The sequence below is a fragment of the Anas platyrhynchos genome, chromosome 5 (genome assembly GCF_047663525.1).
Source record: "Anas platyrhynchos isolate ZD024472 breed Pekin duck chromosome 5, IASCAAS_PekinDuck_T2T, whole genome shotgun sequence".
NCBI classification, from domain to species: Eukaryota; Metazoa; Chordata; class Aves; order Anseriformes; family Anatidae; genus Anas; species Anas platyrhynchos.
This window is the reverse complement of record NC_092591.1, coordinates 21,797,250-21,820,239: the sequence shown is the minus strand read 5'-3', so window position 1 is coordinate 21,820,239 and position 22,990 is coordinate 21,797,250. Positions and strand designations below refer to the sequence as shown.

At 37.3% G+C, this 22,990-nt stretch overlaps 1 protein-coding gene across 10 annotated transcripts in view; it reads left to right on the top strand.

Annotated features, from left to right (window-relative positions):
- The window catches only part of NRXN3 (neurexin 3), a 973,627-nt gene extending 952,877 nt beyond the window's left edge, over nucleotides 1–20,750 (top strand). For 6 of the 10 annotated variants that reach the window (XM_072038404.1, XM_072038409.1, XM_072038408.1 and 3 more), the window contains one exon: nucleotides 17,123–20,750. In XM_072038404.1, coding sequence (XP_071894505.1) covers nucleotides 17,123–18,048 — 926 coding nt within the window. In that variant the 3' untranslated portion in view covers nucleotides 18,049–20,750. The remainder of the gene's footprint in view (nucleotides 1–17,122) is intronic. The other 4 variants (XM_027458763.3, XM_027458761.3, XM_027458760.3 and 1 more) reach the window with 1 other exon arrangement.
- Nucleotides 20,751–22,990: the final 2,240 nt, after the last annotated feature.

Here is a 22,990-nt window from a genome sequence, read left to right as displayed (position 1 = left end):
TATCCCCTCTTGTCTTTTCCAAATGATAGACAGAACTAGCTCACATGTTGAAAGCTACTTTACAAAGGGCTCCCCTGCAGTGTTTCAGAGCTAGATAGTTCATACATTACTTGGCTCTATTGTATTTCTGATGCAGTGACAAGTGCTGCCTAGTGGAACTGACTTCAAAGCACAGATTGATAATCATTGCCATTCTGTCTCCAAACACTTCTGCTTGAGGTCCCAAGAGGATTGTGGTGCATTCAAACATTAGCACAATCAAAAGGGAAGAGAATCACACATTCTCTGAACTGATGTGAGAGAACAACACCTAGCATACTGCTCAAAAGGTTGGTGTTCCCTTCTCTTGCTTTTCAGACAAAGAATTGTGGTTGTATTTATTTCAGCTTACTCAAAATCATCATTTCTACCTGGGATTTTCTACCACTTCCCAGTGGTATTTTAGTAGAACCTCTTAGCAGTCAGTTTGGTAGTGATCTTCTCATCAGTAACAGTCTCATAGCATATAACAGTAACATATCATTTTTCCTCCAAAGGTATCCAGGTATTACACAAAGACTTGGTGTACTGAGCATCACCTCATTTTACTGATAGGGAATTTGGTCTAGCCTTTTCAGCATGGCTGTGGGGCTGAATCCTCATATTAATTATGAGAAATATTTTGACTTGTACTTGACTTAAGAGGACTTTGAAGGACTTATCCTCAGTTCTGGAGTCCCAATGACTTCTTGTAGGGAAATAACAGATCAAAATTTTCTGTTAGCCCCTGTCTAATTTATTTTAACTGCAGCAATAGGCACTTAGGCATTTTTCTCAGCATTATTCAGAGCTTTGTCCTGCCTAGTTAATTCCCTGGTAGTATTTTGCACTTTCAAGATTTAACTTCCATTACGGAAACTACCATTTTTTTGCTTGTTTTCTTTCAGTTTTGATATGGGAATAACATTATTCCAAGTCAATCCACAGAAGAAAGAACATACTTGGACATCCAGTAGCCAAAGTAGAGTAACTTTATAAGCAGGGCAATACCACTGGATAATCCATCATTGGAAAGCTGTGCTTTGAGTCTCTGATTTATCACAGGTTTTCTGCATGCTTTTGAATGAGTCATAAAGGATAGGAATGGATATAAAAGGGATCAAATTCAATAGAAGACAATATGCATACATATATACATAATGTGCCTTTTTCAGTAACATTTGTTAGTGAAAGAAGTTTAGGTTTGAAGGCACCTTGTTCAAAGCCTGCTGGGGAGAGCTTCTCCTCAGCCATCACAATGTAAATTCTCTTCACTCCAGATTTAACTAGGGACTGATGTTCAGAGTGCTGAATGGACACCTAGTTTAATGTTTCTTCTCAGTTAGTGCAATATTTGACTTGATACCATTTCCAGGGAAATCATGTATTGTTTTTAGATGGAATTAATCACAGTTTCTGATTGCCCAGTTTATTCTCATTCATTAACGTACCTGTTTTCTTCTACAGCTTATAAAATATTTCCTTAGTTTGGGGTGTACATTGTTAAAGGTACTCGTTAAAGGTCTGTAGTAATAGTTTCCCATGTATACTCAAGAATAAGCTGCAGCTGCCTCACTAAAGACACTTTGAAAGTGAAATCTCTAGATCTTGAATGTCTTTTGGAGAGAGAAGTGGTGTCTGGGATGATCCTGGATTACTCAACTAACGAAGAAGTGGACAACATTTTTGTCTGGTTTTGTTTAGCATTGTTTTGTTTACAGCTCCAAGATAAAAGCACAAGAACGATCTCTGCATGCAAGCTGCAAATGCAGGTTCTTCCCAGCACTGATTTATGCCTGTAAGAGGAACAAGAAATACTAAAATAAGAGGGAATCTTGAAGACAGAACTAGGAGCACTACAACACAATCAGAAGAGTTTTTAAATTGATTGTGAGAAAAACCTTTTAACAGTGAATCCTCTGTGGTTTGGATCCTCCTCTCAGAAAGCAAGGGAGGAAACTCCTTCCATTGAGTCACTTATGGCTGGACACCGTACACAACCTGAGAATGTAACACAGTTACACTAGCTGAGGGATGAACAAAAATGGGGAATGTAGCCTAGTATCCAAGTAAGTAAAAATGATGCACTGGAAATGGCTCCTGCTCATCTCTGAAGTTTACCAGAAATGACTTAATGTTAAAGGACCAAATATGAAAATATATTTATGAGTAATTATGTATAACTGGAGGGGGTCATAGGAATAAATGCTAGGCATTGCTGAACTTGCATGTACAACTCCCACAGAGGATAATGTAGAGTCAACAGTAAGGTTAGCTACAAAACAACATTCATGAAGTATCTAGACCTTTATGTGGTTGCAATTTAGTGGCACCTAGGAGAATATTTTTATGACAGCCAAGCAGATACTATTTTTATTAAATATCTCAGTATGGCACACACCCCATACATTGACATGCATTTCAGGTCTCTTTTAGGATTTGGGCATTCAAATTACTTCCTAAATTCTTCAATCTTTCCACATAATTATCTCCTGTAACTTTTCTAAGACACAAGTTTCATATTCAAACATACCTGCCAAGCCCTTAGCCAGCATACTTGAGTGTTGCCTTGATTTGTTTCCTGGATATATTCCAAAAATTAATATTAAATGGTGTGACGCTGTAAGATTTCTTGGGCTATACGTACCGAAAAGGAATATGGCATTCATACAGTATTAATTAGCATTGTGGCAAACTGATATTTTTATCTAGGTGTTTTGTGGCTGTGTATGCTGAAGAAAGGAAGGAACGCTGAAATGCCTGTGCTCTTTTCTGTTTGTAGATAAGCAAAAACATATGGATATTTTAGTATGCCATTAATACAAAGTAAACATTTGCTGTATGGGTTTAGACCAAAAACAGTAAACTATTCCTGCTCCCACTCAAATTATTGGACAGAGTTCTGTTACTGAGTTTGTCAGCACAAGGATCTGGTAGTGGTTGCAAAATCCCTCAGGATTTAGAAAGATTTCTTCCCATGTGACTGACTCTCAGGATTAAATAAGTTTAGCTTTACATAAAAAGAAAAAAAAAAAAAAGGAAAAAAAAAAACATAGCTGGGCTGATTACAAATGTCAATCTTAAGTCTTTCAAAAAAACATATCAGCTGCTTCTGAGAGGAGAAGGAGACGGTTGAGTAGAGATGCACAGAAAGAATGCTTTCAGGTCAGTGATATTGGATGGGCTGCTTAGCTCTGGAAGCATCAAAAAACTCTTTGGTTCAGAATGTGAAAAGGTAATAAGCTTATGGCAAACACCTGAAAAAGTCTTTTCCCTCAAAGCTGTGGCAGTTTAGCCTTATTATTTCCTTAGCTTTCGATACCTGTAAATGTGTTTTCATATTCGATAGTTTTCTAGCTACTCATTGCTATAAAGAAACCTCATTAATTCTTACATGTGAAACCAAACAAGATGGTATATGGCACTGTGTGAGTGGTGCCCATGTAGGCATTATTAATACAGATTACTTTTCTTATTTCTGTAGCTCCCTATGCGTCTATAGGCTTAGAATGAGAGAGGATTTTGCTGGTACAAACAACTGGTAAAAGGAAAGTGATACAACTTTCCCTTCCTAGGTAATGCTAAGGACAGCTAAGCTGGCACTCTTCTGTTACAATTTACATTGGTGTAAATAGCAGATAAAAATCCCACAAATGGATTTTTAGTCTAATTTGGGAGGAGGAGTTGCCTTAAAAATTAATATTTTACTCCTGTTAATCTACAAATTGTTTGTTATTTGTGGTCCATTACACATTTGTTTGGCTCTATGTCTGAAAAATATTACTCTGAGAAAGGTTAAAAGCATTCAAGAAGTAACAGGTTGCTATGGGAGTTTGGGAGTTACTACCAGCAGGAAGCACCACCTAGAAACACCATTTCCCAGATTCCTGCCAGAATCCCCCAGAGTTTGTCTTCTCACTGGGACCCTGTCTTGGAGAACAATCTTCCCCCTCTTCTGCCTACTTTCTCCCATTTTCCCCTTAAATGAGATCACTTTTTTTTTTTTTTTTTTTTTTTTTTTTTGACAATGCCTGAGTTGGGGACGATCAGAAAAGCCATGTTTCATCTAGAGCTACTAGGGTTTCTATTTGGATCTTCGGTCAACATGTACGTATTGTTAAAAATTGGGTACACACTTAGTAGCTGTTGTGGTCTTTACTGTGACCTTCATCCCAGAAAATGCCTAAACAGGATGACTGTCAGAAGGTAAAGAAGCACTGTATGTGGGAAGCACTGCTGTATACATTCCTTGTTCTTATATTCTTCACTAAATCACTTTTCAGTCTGTTAGAGATAGAATATTAGGCTAATTAGATCCTTAATATGATTAACTTTAATAGATCTAGCATTTCTAGTGTTTATATTAGGAAGTGGTAAATTCACTAATTTTTAAACAGCTACAGAGCATTCTTAAACAGTCTCCGTTTGTGTTTGTATTCTTTTATGGAGAAATCATTGGAAATTGGGAAGATTCTTCTCTTCCTTGATGTACAGAAATGAGGTGTGGATTTTTTGCAGAGCTTTTTTCCCCTTATCTATTTATCGTATATTTCTGCTACCAAAATATTCTAGCCAGAGAAGAAACTGCTGCCAACACCTCTTGAAGCTAAAAGCAGGTGTATAGCTAACAAGGCCCTATTTCTGTAAACGTTTTACAGAAAAGTGAACACTTTCAGTTCGATGGGAATTCTCTATTTGTTTTAAGTAATGTTTTGATAGTATCAGCTGCTTAGGAGTATGTCATTAGCATCCTTTCTCAAAGCATATGGCTTTAAGTGACCCAAAGAGGGTGCTGCCTTGTGTACAAAGTAAATTCACAAAGGTAACAGCAGTTTGGAAGGCTGGATTACACAGTGGTGAAATGCATATTACTGTTTTCCACTGTCTTGGGTCCCATTCTAATTAGGTCAAAGTACAATAAATAAATAAATATTCTGGCCTCATCCTATTTTTGCAATTGCTGAATATAAAAAATACAGAAAGAAAGGAAAATACCCCGAATAAGGAAAAACTTATGATCATATTATTTCCTGCTTATAGGAATCCTGGATATTTGTAGTGTATTGACAGTGTTGCTGGACAGCTAGGTAAGAAGCAGCTGGTACTGTTAGTTGTTAATGAGGTATTTTGATAGGGTTGTGTTGCAGTGCACAGTACTCAAATAATGTAGTTTTCATTGTGTTAGGGAAGAGATGGAGCCTGAAGACTAGAGTGGTAGAAGATACTGCAGTTCTAGATGTTAGCCTGAACCCAGAGACAGTAATGCAGATCCTAATTTACCATCTATAATCATGCTCTGTAACATGGAGAAATATTCATTGCCTTCAGCAGAATCCTTTCAAAATGCAACTTAAAAACAAAAAGTGAGAAAATATAACTGTATAATTAAGCCTGATGAACAAGGGACTTTTTGAAAAAATACCTTCTTTTTTTTTTTAAATGTAGAATTTTTCATTTGAAACATTTGGCCATGTGGCCCAATCTTTCAAGACAGTCTGTGAGCCTTGATAGCATAGCTTCCTCTCTTCCTAGTCCTGTCTGCCTGAAGGTTTGAAAGTACAAAAAGGCTGCAATGGCTATACTTTTTTAATCTTTGTTTTTTGGGGGGGAATAATTTGTAAATGTTAAGTAATAACATATTGTCTGTGTAGCTTCATGTGGGAACATTTGGCTTCCAGTTCTCAAATTAGAACATCAACTTTTGGCTAGTAAGAGCTAGATTTTGAAAAGACTTGGGAGATTTTTTCTGTAATTAGTAGTAATTGCTGGGCCCAGATTTTCCAAAACATGCTTTTTCTGTTCAAGCACCTATGCATTGACCAAGTGGGGAAATAATTGCTTAGCACTCTTAAATCGTCTTTAGAGCCTAACAAACATCAAGATTTCCGTCTCAAAATCTTGTCATCTCTTTAAGTGTGTCTGGCCCCAGTTGTGGTTCTTTAGTCCTTTTGATCTTTCAGGCAGTAGAAGGCTTTTCCAGGCCCTCACGCAATGAGTTAGGCATCTGTTGTCAAATAGGGCATAAGTATTTACTTAAGTGGCCTGACATAGACTTCACAGTTGGCAACCAGACCCCATGCCTTCCGGTCTGTTTTGCATCAAAGAGAAGACACTCAGTGCTAATGTGCTGAAGGGGGACATTTCACTGCTCTGAAAATCCAGCTGCAAGTCACGACAGATACTGATTAAAATTCAAAGCTTAAATGCCTCATTGTGAAACTTCCTAAGTGCAATTAAACCAGAAGCTGAGAATCCTGGTAGGGAGTGGTGTCCAGGGACACTAACCTTGAAATGTGACCAAATAAAAATTTCCAATGAGGTCTGCAAAGGCTTCACTTCTGTCATTGTTTTCTATTCATAGTCAGTCCTTTCTGATCCTCAAATGAATGCCCAAAAATATCCTATGTAGGCCAATATTTTGCTTCCTGTAACCTGCACGTTCTGTCCCTGAGACTACCCTGACCAGGTTTTCTCTTCCTTGGTTGAACAACTTCCCTTTCTAACATGCTTTCTGGAGGGATGTAGTAGATAGTTCCAGTGCAGTCCTCCAGCACAGGCATAGTACATTCCAGCTATGGAAGCACTGTGCTAGTATTCAGCACAACCTCATCACTTCTGAAGTAGGAGCTGAGGGTCTTCTCATATAACTCCTCTCGGAACTAGACACTTTTCAGTAATGTATCTAAGAACAAACTGGGCTATTTTTTTTTTTTAGTCATTTATTCTTATTCAGCGTTCCCCAGAATTAATACTGAACTCTCAGTGGTTTAGAGGTACTGTTTCCCCTCATGTTAATAAGTACTAAAACATCCTACCTGTTGTTTTTATCAAATTTATACAGAAGAGCTACTGACAATGTTTTCAAGGTGGATAGTCCCATTTACACCAGAAATTCAAGATTGTCACCCACTTCCACTGACTGGTGGTAGCATGACCTTTAAGAATGGTTATGAAGCAAAAATGTTGGCATTCCTGATGGAAACCTAGGGTACATGCAGTGCTTACAGTACATTTTTCATACCTCATGGAGAGATTCAGCATGAACAGGGTTCAAAGCTTTATATATAATGTTTTCCCATTCCTAAAATGTTAAGAAAAACAGGCTGGGACCTTGAGTTCCTTTTTAGAAGGACTCTGATGTGAGGTCTTCATTCAAGAAGAATATGGACATCACATGAAACCTGGAGAATTCAGAGGAATCTGAGGACCCATCTAAAACAAAGAGTATTTGGCATGCAGTTTAAGTAACTGATAGGACCGAGTGACAATATCTTCTTGAACTGTAAATTCTTTTGCAGCATAGGAGGAACTAGTCTCTCAGTTTTAATGGTAACATTGGAAGGTTTGCCTATGCAAAATTATATGGTCTTATTACCAAATTCTACTAACTGTATTGTTTACAACTTTGAGTTGTCACTTACACCAGTGACAGGTTTGTTCTTTCAGACAGTTCACACCAAACTGATGCTTACCTCAGTAAGTAGCTCAGCTGACCTTAATTCTGCTATCGTATTGTGGCAGTGGTGGGCTCCCAGAAGTGGTCATGTACAGCATGTCTGAATAACTGCTCACCAACATGAACAAATGTTCACTACAGCAATAGCAGTTTCCAGTATAGTAGAGTACATTTATGAGAATTAATATAATTAATTAATTTTCCACCCTTTACTCAAGCTGATCAGCACTTAGAGGTAATAAGCCCGGTCTGGGTTAAAAAATACCCACCCATTTTGGGAATACACTAGAGAATTAGGTCCAGTTTAAGGGCAAGTGGTTGGGGTTCTACGTGTTCTGTGCATTTAATAGAAATACAAGATAATAGTCAGGACGCAAACTACGTCCCAGTACAGTTTATGACTTCTCCTTACCCTTTTCCCTTCTGACCTCTCCTAGAAATGCAGAGAACCCGCTGGAATGTGCTTTGCCCCTTCTGGAGAGGCATGGAATGATCCCCCCCCTGCCCGCCAGCCCCTCTCCTCCACCCACCCCACTCCTTGCTTGCTGTTCTGTTTTTCTACTTTCCCTAAATGCAACTTACTTTAAGCATGCATTATTATTAACATCCTACAGTAAAATTAAGCTATTATATAACCCATTTGTCGATCTCAGCCAATTTCTTCTATCTTTTTCTATGTCTATTTATGACGTACATCCAGACTGCACGTCCTTTTTTTTTTTCCTCTCCATGTTTATTTTAAAAAGAAGTGAATAAAAAAAAAAAGATGTATTAAAAAAAAAAGCAACACCGGAGGGTGGTGGGGTTTTTTGCCAACAATTGAAAACAAATTTAAATGAGAGAGGGAGGGAAGGGAAGAGAATTCTTAAGGGAAAAAAATATCCAAATGATGAAAGTGTCCCTAGACTGCTTTGTCTGTTCCTTTTCAATGTGTGCATCCGGTTTGTTCATATTTGAAAGTGTGTGGAATACATTTTCTTTAAAAATAAAATTAAAAAAAAAAAAAAAACCACAATTGTCCTTATCTTCCCTTCTTGTTGGGAACAAAGCACTTTTTCATTTTTGCTTTTTTTTTTAGTATATCTCTACATAGCTATATTTTGATGTATTTCTTTTCAATGGTTGAATTTCTATCTTAGATTTGGTTTGTTCCAATCTAATAATGAAAAAGAAACAAACAAAACAAAAGAGTTATGAATTGTTTTCTGCTATTTTTCCCTCTACTTCCCTCTTTAAATAAAGAACTACTTCACTGGCAGAATCCCACAGCTGTATTTTTGAGATTCTCCAGAGAATCTGAATATAAAAGCAGTCTAATTTGAAAGTGGGGAAGGGGTGTGCCAACACCATCATTACATTTGAAACAGGGATTTGATGTGCTCAAGATATGATTGTCTCAAATTATTGAGAGTACTGATATTAATTTGATGGACTTCAGAAGAGATGATTCTTAGAAGAAGGAAGCTGTGGGTAGCTACAGATGAAGTTGTTCTAATTCCAATGCATAAAACTAGTTTCCTTGTTTTCTTTTTGTTTTATTCTCTGGTTATTATTATTATTATTATTATTATTATTATTATTATTATTATTATTATTAGTTTATGTATTTTACTGCTATTTTTAGTAGGGAAAAGTTTAAAATGCTTTTATAATTTGAGAACCTTTAATGAAAATGTAAATAATAATACTATAATTATTAATTTTTTGTAACTTGCATGTTGAAGAAGTTGCAGCTTAGGGTTTGTGAGATTGTCAATGTTAGAGTTCTGTTCTTTCTTTTTGTTGATGGGCATGAATATGCTCATTTGTTTTTGTATATTGCCCATCCCTTCCTTACAGCCAGAAGCTCTAATGCTGCTAGATCACTCCGTACCGCCCTTACATGGACATGGCAACTGACTTACACATTCACTCCCATCATCTTCATCTCCTGTGTAGTACACTCATAGATTTTTACACTCCCACTCCATCCACCCTAGGCATTTTTTCTTCCCATAAATTCCCCTCTACCACCCCCTTTCTTTAGCATTGTTAAATTTTTATGTGCAGTCATTCATTCCTTAAAACACACACACACAAAAATTATAGAAAAAAAAAAGAAAATGTTTTAAAAAATATATATCAAATTGACCAAAAAGGCAAAAAATAGAAAACTTTGCTTTTCAAAAAAAAAAAAATTATATATGTAGATATGCAAACAAGCAGAGTAAATTCTATAAAATGTACAGGATTTTTCAACTGTAATATGCTAACAACTTTACATAAGATAAAAAAAAATACAACCAAAAACAGCAGAAAAAAAAAAGTTTGGATTTGTTAAGGTGCAAGATTTTTTTCTTTTCATGTTATGTGGTGTGGATGTATGTGTTGTTGCCTCCCTGTATCGCCCTTTGTTGTAAAACAATTATATTTAAAAAGAAATAATACACATTTTGCTAAAAAAGTTTTTAAGAAACAACAACAAAACAAAGCAAGTTACAAGAATGTGGCAATGCTACTTGTCCAAGAGCATTCTTACACAACTTTCTTTTGTAAATTTTTCCTTTCATGCCAAAAAACATGCGGGCAATTTGTTGATGTAAGTTGACTGTTATGAAATCAATGTGGTATGCTTTCTAAATATTTTTATGTATTTTTGATTACTTTTTTAAAATATTTTTTATTATTATTTCATAATTTTTTTTCAGTTCTTGTAGGTTTTAATCTTTCTTTAGCTGATAAAGTGAATGACTTATGTTTTTCCTTTCTCTGATCTTGTCGTTGTGGCATTTTTATTTTCTAGTATATGGTTTTGTTTTGGGAAAAGTATATAAATTCACTTTTTTTTTTTTTGAATCAGTTTGTATTTGCTTTTATGTTATGTGCTTTTTGTGTATTGTCAATTACTGGATTGTGTTCTGCATAGGAGGGGGTGAAGAAGTCTGTGGTAGTTTGCTCATATTTTTTATTGGTCTATCTCTGTCTAGCTTTCTTTCCCCTTTCCCAAAATGAACCACCAGTAGTGTTACTTTCTTTGATGCTACTTTGTATGTAGCCTGGTGTTGTAGCCTCCTTCAAGTAAAAAATGACGAGACCTCTGTAGCGTTTCAGTAGCTCTCAGGGTCTTCTTATTGCAGATCTACGTCATTCCTACTTTGTTCTAATGAAAGCGTTTTATTTCTATTAATTTTCTTGATTGCTGATTATCTGCTTGATATCCTGTCTAAATGATACTCTCAAGTGCACTCTTACCAAGGAAACATACCCATCTTTTTATGACTAGTATCAGGCTTGCCAGTATCTTCCAGAAATCCTACATGTGGCAGACACTTTCCTATTGAAACTCACGTTCTGGCCTTCAAAAAATTCAAACAAGGTTTGTGTTGATTTCTTTAAAAAATAAAAAAAAAAAGAAAGTGAGTTGTTGATAAAATAAAAAGTTGTATTCCCTTACAAGCATTGCATGTTTCCAGCTTTCCTGTACGGCAGTGCTGTACTAACTACTTAGTAGGTATCTCAGGTTCAACTGTCAAGTCCCCTGAACAACTGATGCTGAAAACAGAACAAATCATCACACTGAATAGGAAGCTGTCACCAATTAATCATAAGAGTTTAAAATCATGATGGGAGATGGAAAAGGGTATGTTTCAGGTGGCTCAAAGCAGCTCAGTCTCTGGTACCAAAATACTTGTTTTTGCTCTAGAACCCTGCCTGCAAACACAATGCCAGGTCCTTTCTGGAAAGTATTGACACCTGTTTCACTGAAACTGCATGAAGATGACCAAGAACGTGCAGCAATGAACCACAGCCCAGCATTAACATGGGATTCGTGACTTCTCAAAGTCTGTACCTTCCTGTTGCTCATGAGCCCTGAGTAATGTGATAACTAACATCTTTTAATGTAGTTTTGTGGGCTTAAGAAATGCTGCTCAACCAACTCCACCACAAGAAGTACTGTTTTATCTAATCACTTTGAACACACTATATTCTCCAAAAGGAAAATGAGATATTTGAGATGAAATGCTGCAGTATTCCATTGTGGGAAAGATATTTTTCTCTCTGCTACTCACTGTCAATTGCAATTAAATCAGACTGCAAAGAGTAGAAAATATTAAGAATGTTCATCTACTAGGCTTCATGTTAGCATCATTTTTTCCTGTGAATATTTTCCCCTTCTCATCCTCAGAGGACTCAAAGGAGAATTAAGTAAAACACCATTAGACAGAACTTTATGAACTCAGTCATTTAATAAGGAATTATTGGCACTGTTACTGCATTGATACAGAGGGGGAAAAGGCAAGGAATTATTTTCTGTGGCAACTATTTCATACTAAAAATGGAATCAAACTTCAGAGGAACAGCATAAGAATATAATGCAAATGACAAACTTTAGTTGCAGAGTTTGGATGTCCTTTAAAATCTCTTCAAAAAAAGCTGGAAAAGATAGATGATAAGGGTGTGTCTCTTATGGTCACCATAAGGCGAATCTTCCAGGCTTCATCTTTGTGCTCCTATTGTCCTCTATCAGTTTGCTGCCTGAGACTCCAGTGAAGTAGACGTGGCTGTGAAGATGAAAGCTGGCAGCTTTTTTTTTTTCTTTTTTTTTTTTGGGTGCCCTCTGCATTCATGACTCGCCCACAGCAGCCTCAGAGTTCATAAGGCTTCTATTAAATTTTTAATACTCTGTGTTTTCCAGTGGCAGAGAACTTACTGGAGATCAGCCCCAGAGGTATGAATTATGTATCTATAAATATACTCATACAGCTAAAAGCAGGGCAGCTTCAAGGCTAAAGTAGACCTTTTATATCCCCACTGATCTTGGTATTTTAAATAAATGCACAACTCTATTAAAACAGTATATGGACTAAATTAAAGGGATAACTTTTAAGGAATATACATACTGTGTTTGTTTCATAAAATGAGAAGGCCAAGCAGAGCATGGGGCTGCTTGGTACAAAGTTTCCCACGTCACAGACCTCACAGTGCTGCTGCTAGTTTGCTTTTCAGTATTTTATTTTATTTTGCAATTGTACTGCTGATGGGCAAACTAGTTTTGTATCTGTATCACTGTAGAGGAAACCGTTTTATCAGTTTCCCTTCCATTTAATTCTTGTCAACAGAAGCTTTTTAAAAAACATATTTCTTTTTGGGAACCATGCTTTTTGGGAACCCTGCTTGGGAGAGAAAGCACAAATCTGGGAAGTCTTTGTGAAATCCTTGCATTTCTAAAGTAATCCTGATAGCATACCACTTAACACTGGTAACTGGTGCTCAGCAGCCAGCAGAACAAATGAAGGAAAGAAACCTGTAACTACCAGGAAACAGTCCATACCATCCACAGACAGAATCAAAGTCTCATACAAATACTTGTTTTGAAACAACTGGGTGGCAATCTTCTCATTTTGTTTTAAGCACAAAGCACTTCAGAAATTGAAACTGTTAGCTTTATTCAAGACTGCAAGGCATGAATTTAGTCATTGAGAAGCTTGGAGATACTATGAGAAAAACAAAACTTCAGATAGTAATATGAAAATAGGAAACCTGCCTGAAATGTATTTCCCTTCCCAGCTGAAAAGCCATGGATTTTCAGAGGCTCCTCCTTAGCTTTTTCCAGAGATCCAAGTCTTTAAAGCACTTGTCTTTCACAGTGAACCTTTCAGGATCCGACACTCGTGTACAAAGAGACTTGGCAATGGCATTGCACTTTGTCTTTTAAAGCCTTCAGAGCTTACCTTTAAAGCAATGTGGAGCCCTGGGCAAGAGGCACCACTTCTCCATCAAAGGACCACAAGCTACATGCAGCTTCCTGCTGTCTCAGCTGTCATTTTGTGAAAGATGGTCCCCACTACATGCACACTTATCATCTGCCTGTCATCAGACTCCCTCTTGTGTTTCTTATAAGTAGAAATGTAGTAGCAGTAACACAGTTGTTTCGAGGGATGGTACAAAAATTTGCACTTGCTCCCCTCTATAGATATTATGTTCATGTTTCTCACACATTCCTGGGAGCTTTTCAGAATTTACATTTCCTGTCATCCTTAAGTAACACTTTTCTTTCAGACTGAGTGGCATTTTTATCATGTCATTTTAAAGGATGTTTTAACTCCTCTATAAATCACATATCCCAAGAAGTATTCATTGTGCATGCATACTATTAGACATATAACTTCTATCTTGCTGTGTGTTTTGAATAGATGCCTAATATGCCAATAAAACTGAGGTCACATTTGACATTTAGAGTGCTTTTTTTCTGAGTTACCTTCTCCCACATGGCTTTTTTTTCAGTCTTACAGCTTCTTTCAGACAGAAAAATCAAACATTCAAAGCATCACTACCATCCTTAAAGCCAGCTACCTGTTACTCCCCTAAAGTATTTATTTTTATTTATTTTAAATAAAAGTAACAAATGAATTCTTTAATAGAGAAGTGATTCATAAGGAAGGACCTTTAACAGTCTGTTTCTTTAGTGTACAGGCAAGCATAGAATGGCTCATTTGGCACTTTGGACTAAAACTAGAGATGAGATTAATTGTAGGGGAAGTCAAAGTTAATCCAGCCTTCGTGGTATGAAAATCATTTCTCTTCTTGCATCCAAAGTGAGAGTAAAACTCCACAAAACTCATTCCCAACCAGACTTGCCGGAATCAAAAAATTCTGATCTGCTCTCCATCACTTTTGCGAAGCCTTATTTAACATAGCAACTCAAGCAAAGTTCTTTGACATTTCAGGAAGACCACGATGATTTTATAGTTGCAGTAGTCTTGATCATTGACTCAAGGCCTCAACAGCAACAAAAAATGGAGAACTATTACCTGTTTTTAAGGCAAGGCTTGCTGGGGTGAAAGAATGTGTTGGTTTTTTTTTCAAATGTGATATGTTTCAGGTTCCTCCAATGAAACTAATTACAAATAGGACAAAAAAAAAATCCTCTTTAGAAGAAAACTGCCCAAAATATTGCCCCAGTGGGTAGCATACTGCATACTGATGCCATGTGCTAGGATAATAGATTTTAATAACAGAGGCGCTTCAAAGCTTTAGACAAACGATTAAAAGCTGCCAAACTGACTTTTTTTCCAATTGATGTCACAGATGGTCCATGGAATTCACAGATGAATACTGTTGTTTAACAGCAAAACTCTGATCTTAAAAAAAAAAAAAAAAAAAAAAAAAAAAAAATTAAAGGGACACTATCTATCCCCATCTTTTTGAAACTTAAATTCCCCATGCATGCAACTTGGTTTAATGTGCACTTAAATTCTTTTCTTTTTTTTTTCTTCCTTTTTTTGCAGACTCACAGATGGTATTTCCTTCTGAGGTGTACTCCAAGTTTGTCCTGAGACCACCTTACTTAGGCTATAGATGCCCTATTTTAAACATGGATAGGGCTTCTATACATATCGAAATCATATTACATGCTCCAGTTTCTGCATTGCACAGAAACAGCTCAGATACACAAACACAAAATGCCGTGCAGTCACTTGGCAGACTACACTTTTAGCTTTTTCCATATTTTTTGATACACATATGATACTTATTTCTTCTTCATATCTTCAGTAAGAGACTTGGCATGAACATGCTAAGGAAGCCCAGAAAACTAAACAGCATATTCCAACTGGCCCTTTGTATCTTAATTTAAAAATCACTTAACATAAAAATACGTTAAGAGAAGTGCCACATTCCTCATTTTGGCCTCATTTCTACCCTAGTACCTACGAGTTAAATATAACGGTTCCAATTGATTAAACTGTCAGCGCTTAGTTTCTCATTAAGGATAAGAATAAGCCATACTGCTAGTTCTGCTATCTAGATTTAATCAAACTGTTAAATACCTTTTCAGTATATTGCTGTTTTCAATATGTGATTTGTTCAAACATATTGTTCTCCAAATATATTTAAAACATTTTGATTTTATTCTTTACAAAAATTCCACGGACATTTCAGGCAGTATTCAATGGGAAGAAAACAAGTTCATGTAATACATAGTGCAGGTAGAAGAGAGCAAAAACTTAACCCTAATGCCAAAACATGCCTTGACCCTCTTGCCATAACAATGCCAAGACTGTTCATTAGTTATTGCTAATACATAAGTAAAAGACATTTATTTTTTTAGAATCTAAAACCCCTTTTGCATCTCTTTCCTTAAGCAACAGTGAATATAAATTAAAATTTTCCTATGCATTAGGAATACTTCATAGTGAGTTGCACTCCTTCCAACAGATCTGGAAGACTATTCATGGTGTCAGATAAAATCTTCAGTTTATATTTAGATCAACTAGCTTAAGTGGCTAACCAAATAAAAATGAGCAAGGGAAAATTTATACACAAACTTTCAAAAGCAATATGGCATGCCCAAAAATGTGTCAGCAGCCTGTATGCTAGCGGAAGACTATATTATCTGAACTCAGTGAATTAAAGGAATTAATTAAGCCTCCACATTGGACTATAACACTGGAGTGTTAATTACTCATAGGCTGAAAAGCAGAAACACAGTCATATTAGAATGTATTGACAAATCAAAACTACTACACTAGGAGTAGCACCGTTGCAGCACAGCAACCAAATCTTAGAAATGACACCTCGGTTTTCTTGCTTCAGCTGTACTCTGTTAAGGTATAGAAGTTGTAGCTGTAGCTTTCCTGTACTTTGGTAGTACACTATAAGCCTGCCTCATTTTTAGTCCCCTGTAGGCACTTAGCCACCATGCTAGGAAAAAGTAGCACTGATCACAGCTATCTGTGGATCAAGAAGTAACAGCAGCTGTGAGGTAACTTCTGCAATGCAGGTACTAAGTACTAATTTGGGTCTTCAGAGAGTTAGATCCTTAATCGCAATTACGTCTATCTTAATTTCTAATCAAATCATACTAAAAGAATATCAAGAAGAAGAGAATGTCAAAACGAAATGGCATTAGCAGCCCAAGAAGATGACAGGCAAGGGACATGTCTAACATAGAACAGAATGATAAAGAAAGATTAAAAAGAAATGAACCATCTTTGAGCAGAGCTCTGTACCTTCATGGACCCCAGTAAGTACTTGGTTCTTATTCCATCCCTCACTTTCATGAACCTTCACACAATTTAAAAAACAGAAAAAAATCGAAGAAATGGATGAATGAGAAAGGCCTTGTGGAAAGGCTTTAGAAACTGCTACAGAAGGAAAGCAGGCTTGAATAGCAAAGAAATAACAGTGTTGTCTTCAATGAAAAGAATCGGCGGGGAAAAACTGAAAAGATGAGCGGTAAAATCCCTCTGAGAGAATATTGCTGTATAGAAATCTGAAATGGTTCATATTAAAAGTCTTGTAACCAATTGCCTATGAAAGATCACTGCCAAAAATTTGTGCCCACAGAGTCACTTGAGAGTATCTTCAAAAGCAAAAAATTGGGTCCCCCAAAAATTCAGAGCAGTTTGCTATATGAACCTAGCATAGGCTAAAAGAGAAAGGAAGTGGAACATGCAGTTTATCAATGTCAGACGCAGGATGGGAAGGAAGAATAAAAGGATCCCCCAGAAAATTATGTTCGTAGTGTAGCTGGGCAGCAAGTCTAATCCCTGACACTTTTTTGTAATGCCCAAATCCTCATACTGCCCTTGAGTTAAGTGAATTGAAAATGGTGCATTGTATCAGTAAAATGTACTAATCTTCTCTTTTTTCTCTTTTCCATCCCAGGAGGTGAATTAGTTGTCCCTCTACTTGTAGAAGACCCTTTAGATATCCCTCCTATTGCTACTCGTGCACCTTTCATTACACTTCCCCCTACCTTTCGCCCCCTCCTCACCATTATTGAGACCACCAAAGATTCCCTGTCCATGACCTCTGAGGCGGGGTTACCTTGCTTGTCGGACCAAGGCAGCGATGGTTGTGATGATGATGGCTTGGTGATATCTGGGTATGGCTCAGGGGAAACCTTTGACTCTAACCTACCCCCTACTGATGATGAAGATTTTTACACCACCTTCTCCTTGGTAACAGATAAGAGTCTTTCCACTTCAATCTTCGAAGGTGGCTACAAAGCACACGCACCCAAGTGGGAATCCAAGGACTTTAGACCTAACAAAGTCTCCGAAACTGGTAGGACTACTACCACGTCTTTGTCCCCTGAGCTGATCCGCTCCACAGCTTCGTCCTCGACTGGGATGGTGCCCAAATTGCCAGCCGGCAAAATGAATAACCGTGAGCTCAAACCCCAGCCTGACATAGTCTTGCTTCCGTTGCCCACTGCCTATGAGCTAGACAGCACAAAGCTGAAGAGCCCGCTAATCACTTCCCCCATGTTCCGTAATGTGCCCACAGCAAACCCCACGGAGCCGGGAATCAGACGGGTTCCGGGGGCCTCAGAGGTGGTCCGCGAGTCGAGCAGCACAACGGGGATGGTCGTCGGCATTGTGGCTGCTGCTGCCCTCTGCATCCTCATCCTCCTGTATGCCATGTACAAGTACAGGAACAGGGACGAGGGGTCCTATCAGGTGGACGAGACGCGGAACTACATCAGCAACTCAGCCCAGAGCAACGGCACACTCGTGAAGGAGAAGCAGCAGAGTTCAAAGAGTGGCCACAAGAAACAGAAAAATAAGGACAAAGAGTATTATGTGTAAAAAAGAATACTTATTTATATATAAATATATAAATACTTAATGAGATTTAACTGAAATATCAGAACCATTTCAGCGAACGAGATTGGGAGATATCGTTTGTGGGAAAAAGTATTGGGAAAAAAAAATTCAGCAGTGACTGTTAATGTCTCAGTCATCACTTGGAGTCAGCAAACTCTGCCCTAATGTATTATAAAGCACACTTAGCGTTCTGGAGATGGCGCATACAGCTCTGCCCTGTTAGTGAACTCGGACGTCTCCAAATCTCCTCCTCCGCTGAACTTTCTGCAAAGTTAGAAGACTTCATGGCTTACTTGTTTCATATCTCCAAGTGAGTCTTTAACAATGTTCGTGATCCCTGACTGTATCAATAATTTTTCAGTTTACTTATTAAAAAAAAAAAAAAAAAAAAAAAGGAAGGAAAAAGAAAAAAAAATGCAAACATTATTAAACAACAAAAAATATTGAACAAACTGATCTGGCCGTGTCCAGCATACATATAATTTTTCGAGATTGGAGGAGGGGAATAAATGATTTTGGAGATTGTTGGATTTTGGTTTGGTTTGGTTTCTTGGGTTGCTTTTTTTTTTTTTTTGCCTTTTTTTTTTTTTTTATTTGGTTTACTTCTGGGTGTGGGAGGAAAGGGTGAAGAGGACTATTTGGGAGGGGGGAGGGAGCATGAACCAGGACACGAGTTGAGAAGAAATCTCGGAGAAAAAAAAATCCATAATAAATAAAAAGAGACTATTGCCATATATGAACTCAAAAGCTACCCATGGTGTTTACTCTGCATATCTGGTTGTGTTGTCTCTAGAATCCGTCGTCTTGCAGTAAGTTGCTAACAACGCAGTGAAGTGTGTGATGGGTGGTGATGAAGAAAATTGTCATGGAAAGCTGGTTCCCTTGGATCTGGCTCCAGTATTTGCAATTGAACTGAAGAATAGATGTTTTTGGGTCTGTTCTGATCAGAATCATTGGCTTTATTTGGGAATATCATTTAGTATGCATTAGCACAGCCAAACTATGGTTAAAAGGATTTGAAGATTCAAAAAAAGAATGCTTAAAAATGGTTAGCCATTCTCAGCTGAGTATACCATGCAAAAATAAAGGAGCCTTCGTCCGGGTTCTGGTTCTGTGACTGATTGCAGTGCATGCAAAAACAATAATAAATCAGTTTAATAAAGATATCAGAAAGACACCACTGGAGTTCAACTTGTGACAAGACACATAAAATGTCAGAAAAGCTAAACACTTGTAAAAGAATGCAAAAATGCATAGTGTTTTTTTTGACATGAAACTGTTTTTCATATGTAATATTTTAATTTTGTAGCTTGACATTTCAGATCATCTCTGTCTTTCCATTTGCCCTGTTCTCCCTTTTCCTTCTCTTTTATATAAAAGAAAATAAAGCTGCTGTGACACACAAAATAATACAGAAAAAGGAATTTAATAATATAATATATATATATACACACAGATATATTTATCATGGTATGTTTGATGGGACGACTGGAACAGAAGTTCTGTTATGGTCTTAACGTGGAATGAAAATGTTCTTGAAGAACAAAGTAAAAAGAAACAGACAACAGAAGCAAACAAAATGTGAAGAGAGTGTGTGTTTTAGCTTTGTCACAGTTACCTGTGTCAAAAAAAAAATCTGAAATTTTGTTTACATATTTTACTACTATTTTTTTTGCAAGTATAATTTCTATATGGATACCCTGAAGGTGTATATACTGTTTTATGGTTAAATTGGGAACATCTTTTGTTTTTATTTACGTGTTTTAACTTGGTTGGTTGGTTTCCACATTTTCCCAGTTACTGTGAAAAGGATTATCTTACTGTACAGAACAATAGCCAGGTGGTTTGATGGCTATGCTTATCATGTGCAAAAAAAGCAAATGAGGGAGAGAGAGACAGAGAGGAGAACAACAAAAGCCAAGATGGATTGAGAACTCTGGAATATCAGAAATGTACACTTTTTCTGTATACAGATGAAAACTAATCAGCTGTTTAGGTTTAGAAATCTACTCTTGCTGGTGTTTATAAGTCGCATGAATATTTGACTTTGAAGAAGTGTCATCAAATACACACACACACATGGGAACTTAAATTAAAAAAGAAAAACAGCCTTCTCAAACATTTAGAGAAGATGCTTTCATGTTAACGAATATTTTCAGTGTGTGTATGTGTGCGTGTGTGTGGTGCGTGTGCGTGAGAGGTTGAGCTTTTTTTTCCTTTTTTATTTTTTATACTAAAAAGAAAAAAAAAAGACAGGTTTTAAAAAGGTATGAAAGCACGATTTTAGATGACTTAACTGGCCGAAACTATATAAAGTTGATTATATCTTGATGTCTGTAAAAGATTGCTGTTCTTGGAGTCTTGGAGTCTTGTGAAATGATTTCCTGCTTTCTTTCTTCCTTTCCTTTTTGCTTTACTTTTTAAGTTATGGGGAAAAAAATTACACTTTCCTTTTTTTGTGTAAGTTTCTATTGGACAGTTTTTGGGAACATGTGCATTTCTGTATGTGGGCTTCTACCATATCCCTGTTGCTTTATGGACAACCGTAAGAATTTTTATTTGAGTTATTGTGATGTTATTGCTTTTTTTTTGCCCTTCTTTTTCCTCTTCCTTTTTGATTCTTTTTCTTTTCTTATTTGCATTTTGTTTAAAGATATGCTTAGCAATAAAATGTTCTTCCCAAACCCCTGGATGTTGCTGAGTTTTTATTTCCTAAAGGCTTATGGGAAGTTCCAACTCTTTAAAGGTGAAAAGTAGTCTGTGAAACAAATATCCCACAGGAGTGTCTAAACACTAGATTACCAAATCATGTTCATGTTTGCTCTCCTTTCTTTTATTCTATGAATCTTAATTCTTTCCTTTGCAGTGACATAAATTCAACTTGACAGTGGGCCCTACCTCATACCACACCCAACTCCTTGCCTCCCAAGACCACCTCAGTGTGTAAAATAATAGTACTCTGGAAGGTGGGTTGTTGTGACTGCAGACAAAAGACAGAACTGTAGTTGAAAATAAAATCATCATCATCATCATCAAACTTTGCTCAGCATTTGAAGGCAAAACACAGCCATTTTACCTTCAAGAAGAAGCTGTAGATCTAGATCTTTAGGGCAAAAATGATCTGCTGTCCCACAGAACAGTGCAAGGTATTTGAGGGATAGGAGTTTGGACCTAGCCCATCCTCAGTATATCCCTTTTGGCTAGCTATTTTGCTTACATTGTTGCATGAGTGAGAATGCACATGTGTATGTAAATGTGGGATTTTCTTGTCATTTAGCTGCTTTCAGTTCTTTTGTGAATTATGTTCTAAGGCCTTATAGATCCCTCACAAGGCTCTAAACCACAGGTTCTGGTCTCAACTCCTTTCCACACTTTTCCTTCTCCTAAAATCATGACAGTCTGGAGTGATGACTGGTACCTAATATTCCCAGTAGTGGAACAGTCAGCTGGCATGTGGAACATCGAGGTCTGAACTTAATGGTCTCTTTCTCATCATGCAGAAATTTCACTTATCACCAAGCAGTGGGTATTCTGAGAAAAGGATTTATTTTTTCTCAGTGCTTTTCTTGAAACTTCATATCATTATGAAATGTTATTTGAAGCAAGAAAATTCAGCCTGAAATGCCCTAACCCTGTGGCTATAGCCGCTCTTTTTTATCTTCTCTGTCATGTAATGGCCATTTTATTACTTCGGCTAAATGAAAGTGTCAAAAAGGAGTCTTCATTGTTGTCTAAATGCTTATGCTTATTGCATGGTTTTAGATGAACACAGAATCACAGAATTGTTGAGACTGAAAAAGGCCTCTGGAGTTCATCTGCTCCAGACTCCACTTTCCCAAAGCATGGTCAGCTACAGACGGTTGCCCAGGGCTATGTCCAACTATGTTTTAAATACCACCACAGACTCCACAGCGTCTCTGGGTAACCTGTTCCAGTGTCTGACTACCCTCATGGAAAACAATTTTTTTGTTCTGTTCAGATCAAATACATTTTGATTTGTGCCTGTTGCCTCCTATCCTTTTGCTGGGCATCACAGAGAAGATCCTGTCTCTGTCTTCTTTCCAACTTCACATCTGCTATTTATTGATAAAGATCCCCTCCCTGAACCTTCTCTTCTCTGGGCTGAACAGTCCTGGCTATATCAGCGTCTCCTTGTAAAACAGTTGCTCCAGTTCCTTACCATCTTTGTGACCCTGTGCTGGACTTCCTCTGGTATCTGAAAAATCCATAGCAGACTCAGAAACCTTACTATGATCCCTGACCTAGGGATATAGCTCTTTTCAAGGACCAAAGCTCAGCAGTTGCTTCTCTTCCTGGCATTTTTCTACAGGTAAAACAGCATCCCACCTACTATATCAAACACAGTGGGGAGGGAACATGCAGGATCACAAAGTCCTGTTGAGTGCTGTGTGAAAACATACCAATAGTATGTGCTACTGTTCCTATTCTATAAGATAGTCCCTAGCTGCCAAGGCTGGCATTGCTCCATAGAAGAAGTACTTATACAGAACAAATCACCACCTTTTCCTCCACACATGCAAGCCTTGACATAGAGAAGGAAAACAAGATTTGCCTTCCAGCTCTCAGCATCACTCAGATTCCTGGGGTGACCAGAAGCACTCACAAGAAAAGAAAAACTATTGCCTGCTGCTCAGCTCCCTGGAAGGGGTCTGAGAGCACATTTGCCCTGGTTGCAATAAATTATTGCAAAAAAATAAATTATTGCATCATAAATGCAGGAGTTTGGGGTGGGAGGTCTCGTCTGACTGAGTCTTACTCCCTCATTGGTGAAAGTTTTCCAGAAGCAACATTTGTTGGGTTATTTAAGAAACAAAACCTGCTACCTAATTTGGTGGAACACTGCATTAGATGAAGCAAACTACCTCAGTCTGGTTTCTCCTCAGATCATGCACATTGCACAGCG